The sequence below is a fragment of the Octopus bimaculoides genome, chromosome 1 (genome assembly GCF_001194135.2).
Source record: "Octopus bimaculoides isolate UCB-OBI-ISO-001 chromosome 1, ASM119413v2, whole genome shotgun sequence".
Lineage (NCBI taxonomy): Eukaryota > Metazoa > Mollusca > Cephalopoda > Octopoda > Octopodidae > Octopus > Octopus bimaculoides.
In genome coordinates, this window is record NC_068981.1 from 117,590,590 (window position 1) to 117,596,459 (window position 5,870).

The following is a 5,870-nucleotide window of genomic DNA, read 5'->3' on the forward strand; positions in this document are numbered from 1 at the left end:
ATATATATATATATATATATATATATATATATATATATAAATAATTCTACAATTTTATAGAAAATGAAGCATTAATTTTGATACTCACTTTTCTCTCACCTGGACACATTAACGTACATTTGCTGCCTTCGTAGTTTTGTTCCGTGCAGTTATACATTCTAGTAAATTCTGGTGCTATCGTAGCACATTTCACACGTGCACATCTCCTGCCAGACCATTGTCCATTTTCCCGACAAGTCATGTGTAAACTCCGTCTGGAAATAATGATTAAAATTTAAAAATAAAAACTATATGATGTTCTAGAGATATGGCAAACATATGGAGAAATACATTACAATTGGAATAAAATTTGGCTTTCTGCATTCCTCCTCTCTCATGACCATTTGGTCAAAGCTGCAATGGAGAATTGCTAAGAGATCTGACACAGCGCTGCTTCTACACAAATCATAGATTGTACCAAATAAGAAGCCATCCGATTTTTTTTTTCTTTTTTTTGCTAGAAACGGTGATTCATCAACAATCTGGCCGAGAGCTGCATTGCTTTCTCTGTTTCTTTCCGGCTTTTATACCGCTATTTCTAGGTCTACGAACCAGTTAGTTGCATATGAACTCAGTGAAATCTGGACAATACATCTGTCTCCCCTTCTGGAACAGTTCTACTCAGTCACACTCCCCAAGTTTCGCAGCTACTATTTTCATTTTGAAAATAATTCACACCATAACACCAGGTCTACGAATTTAATGAGATCTGCCACAACCCAAAATTAATTATAAAGTAATAATAGCCCTTTTTACTATAGGCACAATACCTGAACATTGGTGGGGAGGAGAATAGTCTACTACATCAACTCCAGCTTTTAACGGTACTTATTTTATCGATCTCGAAAAGATTAAAGGCAAAGTCGACCCCTGGCAGAATTTAAAATCAGAACGTATAGAAGGACGAAATAATGTTAAATATTTTGCCCAGCCTGCTAACGATTCTTCATCTCACTACCTTCATAAAAAGAAGTAATAATAATACAGGGATCAATAAGGAAAGTGATTCCTCACATTAACACATTGTTAGACGTTTAAGGGGAGGAGTATAGCCGATTGAAATCAACCTTATATGACTAATAATTTAATTGACTTCCTTCTGATTGGATTAAAAGTAAATTCTATGAATCTTTGCTTTATCAGAAGCCCATATATTTTACTGATGATTACTTATTTTGTTACCCTCGGAAAGATAGAAAGCAAAGTCAACCTGAACAAAATTTGAACTTAGAACCTAAAGGACTTTCCGGGTCATTTGTACGAAGCACTATCTATTGTTTCATCATTCTTTTCGTAACATGAAAATAAAACTGTTCTCTTCATATAATAAAGTACAATCTTAAAGCTAAAAACATTTTATGAAAAAATTCAAATAAAGTCAAAATAGAAAAAATGTTTAAAAAAGACAAATCCACTACACGACGAAAAAAATCTCAAGACAAATATATTTACTTTATTGGAAATGGGACAGGATTTTAAACAATACCAAGATTCACTTTTCAGTTATCCAGTGTGAGAAATGGAAGCAAAATTTTCGTTAAACAGCCTATGGAAATCACATTTTAAGAGAGCTCTGTAAATCTGTAAGTTTGCGGCAAACAACAAAAACAAAAGCAAAAACGGTGACCACACTTGTTCAGGACACACGAATCTGTGGAATCTATCCTTTCCAGAGAAGGCAAAAGAGTATACAACGCAGGTAAGATGCTTCCTGGTGCAAGTTATGATGGGTTGGTGATAGTAAACTATCGAAGCAATGTAGACAATAGCAATACCCATCCGGTTCTTCTGAACCCATTTCGAGTGATCCCGGTGACCATCTCCGTACCTTTTCCCCAGTTTTTATCCACCTGGAGATCTAGTTTGAAACAGACTGCAATCATATCAACAAGACCATCTACTAATGACAGAAGCCGTTGTCCCACATGGACTTACTTTGCTTGGTGGTGATCTGAAAGTTATTTGACTGTCTCGCTATAATTCATGATCCATTAATTCTTGGTACTCCCTTAGAGAGTACTGTCCATCTTAGTTTCCTGTGTTTCACACTAAGATGGCAACTTCCTCTATTTATACAGGCAGACAATGCTATCTTGTATCCAAGTTTGATAGGGATACCATAAATGCTTATTTTTACGGTAGCTCTCAAAAGATACATGAGAGACGAAAGCGGAGGCGGAACGAGCGCATATTATAAACTGCTCTGCTAAGTAACTATTCAGTTCAACTATTAAACAGAGGCCGCCGTACATTGCTGTGAGCTAGATCCTGGAGATAGGGCCGAAAGCAGTTATGTTTAGAAAACTTTTTAAAAGATAAAAAGATGTTTCAATGTTATGTTTAGAAAGGGTCAATTTTCTCGTACGTTTTATACTGATCTAAATTGATGAATATCTCACTGAAATAAGATCTAAAGCCGACACATTATACGATGTACTATATGAAGTAGAGGCTACCAGAGATATATCTTCTGGATATCGCACATGTGTGTACTTCTCTGACGACAAGAATCAACCTCTTTACGAATCTTTAAATTTGTACAGATCAGTCTTATGGTCTGAAGTCGTCCATTATATACTTGTTTCGGTATTTCTCGGACAGTGTTACCATTCCTCAGGTTATACAAAATGGAATGCCTTCAGGTTACTGTGATTTTTAGCAGGCAACCATGAAGATCGTCAATAGATGAAGTATTTGTGTAGCTGCTAACGATTACATATAGATATTGTAGTGATATTAAAAACAAAACTGTACAGCTGCCTGACCGTCGTAGTTTACTCCAAAAATCATTTGATGATAAAATTGATGATGACGACGACGATCAGAAGGAGGGAGAGGAGAAGAGCGAGAATGACTAAGTTGACATGATGATAGTGATGACATTGATAGTCTTTGTTAATAAATTTAATGTGAAAAACCTGTCTTATTCAGAAAAGAAAAAAAAATAAGAAGAATTAAAAAAAGCTTCAAGATACTAACACAAAATGAATAAATAAACAAATAAATAATATATGACCTACCGTTTTGTATGTAAACCTTCTGTATGAAACCCTTTCTTGCAGCGAAATCTGCATCTGGTTCCAGCTTGTTGGATGCCATGAGTGCAAGAGCGGGTCATTAACTGAGCATGAGGGCGTGGGAGAGGAGACAGGCAAAAGGTTAAGCAATAAGCATCAACCATTGACCAACGTCCGTTCGCTTCGCATAGAATTGTAGTGTTTGTGCCTGGATATTAGAAGAAATACAGATAATGATACATATAGGCATGTTCTGATTTTTATATGCATGTATTTATGCACGCATGTATGTATGGATGCATGTTTTAGATAATTATGTATACATATGCAGTGAAAGTTTTGTATGTTAATGTATCTTGAAACTTAACAAATATCAACAGAATTCAATCTGTTATTCTGATAATTTCTTTGAAACAAATTCTGGTAAGCTTGCTATTGAAAGCAATATTTGCTTTTGAGGAAACGGTGAACTAAAGACACTAATCTTAAGTAAATTGGTGCTAAGATATTTAGCATGAGTGCCATTAAATTCTAACTACAAATATATATTTGGTGGAGTAATTTGTTTAAATCCATGATTTATATTATTTTCATTTGTTCGGTAAGAATGGATGATAGTTAAGGATATGATTCTGTATTATTGTGAACTCATCAGCGAAACAAACTTCCTTTTACTTATTGAAGTAGAGACAAATAAATCACTAAGTATGTATACTCGATTATGCATGTATATATAGTTAGGGGCGTAAACATTAATTACTGCTAGAAAATAAAATTCTTAGACATTGAATAATTGTAAAGTGGAATATATTGACCAAATTCAGTAACAACCTCTTCAATAGCCACGAGGATCGGCCACCATGTCTCTAAATGAAGAGTTAGTTTGAATGACGGGCTAGTAACTTGACCCTGAACGCGTAAGCTTTGCTTTCCAATTGTCTTAATTGAAGATTCACACAAAGGAAGGAAGGAAGGAAGGAAGGAAAGGAGAGAGAAAGAGAGATAAAGAGAGAGAGTCGGGCAGACAGATAGATACACAGAGAGAGATTGCGAATAAGTGGAGAGACTCAGGGATAGGATGCTGAGTTACCTGGAATTTATTAAGTGGTTTTTCAGATTGTCTTCCTCTAAACCAGGGGTGGGGCAACTTTTTAGTGCGGCGGGCAGAAATTTCCAAAGAACAAGGCAGGTGGGTCACAAGTTCTAACTCTTGTATCTGTGTAAATCTTGTATATCTATCTCTGTATAATTCAATATACATTAATAAAGATAACATATTAAATAAACGCGTAACATATTCATCAACGCCGCCACTGAATACCTTATGAGGTAGTCTATATTTTTCAGCTGAAGTGTAGTTGGGTCTCAAGGAGGTGGTACTAGCATAGTAATATGTGTTTTATAGTGATAACAAAATTTGCATTCAAATGGTAATTACCGGACGATTTCTATTCGAGTCTGACCCTTTTAAGTCGTAGTGGAAACACGACTTATGTCGCAAATAGACATACGAATATTGTATAAATTTTAAAATTGAAAAATTTACTATAATTTGTACATACGAGTATATCAGCCTGCAGGCGCAATAAAATGGGCTCGCAGGCGAAATTGTGCCTGCGGGTGGGGTTTTCCCCACCCCTGCTCTAAATGATAAAATACTGTATTTCATTTGTAATATTCTTTAAGAATCTGTTTGTGTAAATGAATCCGTTTTAGTGTAACTGAGGTTAAGATGAGGAAATTTTACATCCTATAATAGTTTTATCATTGAAATACATACATACGCGCACACACTTTCTTACCTAGTCTCCGACTAATATACCAATAACAAATCATAGAATACAAAGAGCGCAATAGAAAACATTTTACTTCATCGCAAGCAGCACGTTGAGATACTATTCCTGTAACGAAACATAGAATAGTAAAATTTAACGACAAGGTGTACAAGCAACAGCACTGTTTATTGTAGCACAGACTCGAGTCATCACAGACCCTGTCACATCATCTACAATTAATTCTAATTAATTTACAGCATTTTAGAATACTACTATATTATCATCTTAAGAACAGTATCACTCCAATACAGTCCAGATAAATAAACGTAATAAATATCGGCGCAGCCGTGGGTGAATAAGTTTGTTTCCCGACCACTTAATTCTGGGTTCAGTCGCCAACATTTGGAGAGCTGCTATTAACTAGCACAATAACCGGACTAAAAGAATTTCACTGCTCATATGGCTATACAAATGGTAGGATCTACGTAGATACACATTTCATTGGTTGTACACTTCTTTAATCTCTGCGCTGTAAAAAGCTTTCCTTGTTTCATATATATATATATATATATATATATATATATATATATAGGGAAACACGCACGCGCACACACACATACATACACATATGTGCAAGCGAGTACACTGGAACAGGTTCAATGATTCACATCAAGTGAGTTTAATGCCCATTATATTTAACACAAACAAAGGCCAGACACTGAAAGTAGGGTGATGTTGAGAGACATCAGCTACAAACTAAAGTAAATCAAAAATATAACAAAGAAAAAATCTAACATAAACGAACCCATACATGTCAAGCAGTCTGCTATATAGACAGCAGCTGTTCTTACTTGTAAGTATCATCAGAGTTGTATATCGTACACCAGGTCATGTTTTAATTTGAAAATAATTCTTTTATGTTGATTGACATATGTCATTTAAAGCGAAACATTAGAGAATGAGCTAGGCTGCAATTGATTTCGTATACATCTTTATATGAACATTAATATTTACACGCATGTATATATATATATATATA

General features: G+C 35.0%; 1 protein-coding gene across 1 annotated transcript in view; it reads right to left on the reverse strand.

Moving 5' to 3' along the window:
- Window positions 1-5,870, reverse strand: part of LOC106882841 (pappalysin-1) — a 160,480-nt gene that overhangs the window by 9,930 nt on the left and 144,680 nt on the right. Inside the window, exons 18-19 of the mRNA XM_052969768.1 lie at window positions 3,060-3,264; window positions 89-254 (exon numbers count right to left, since the gene is read on the reverse strand). Coding sequence (XP_052825728.1) covers window positions 89-254; window positions 3,060-3,264 — 371 coding nt within the window. The remainder of the gene's footprint in view (window positions 1-88; window positions 255-3,059; window positions 3,265-5,870) is intronic.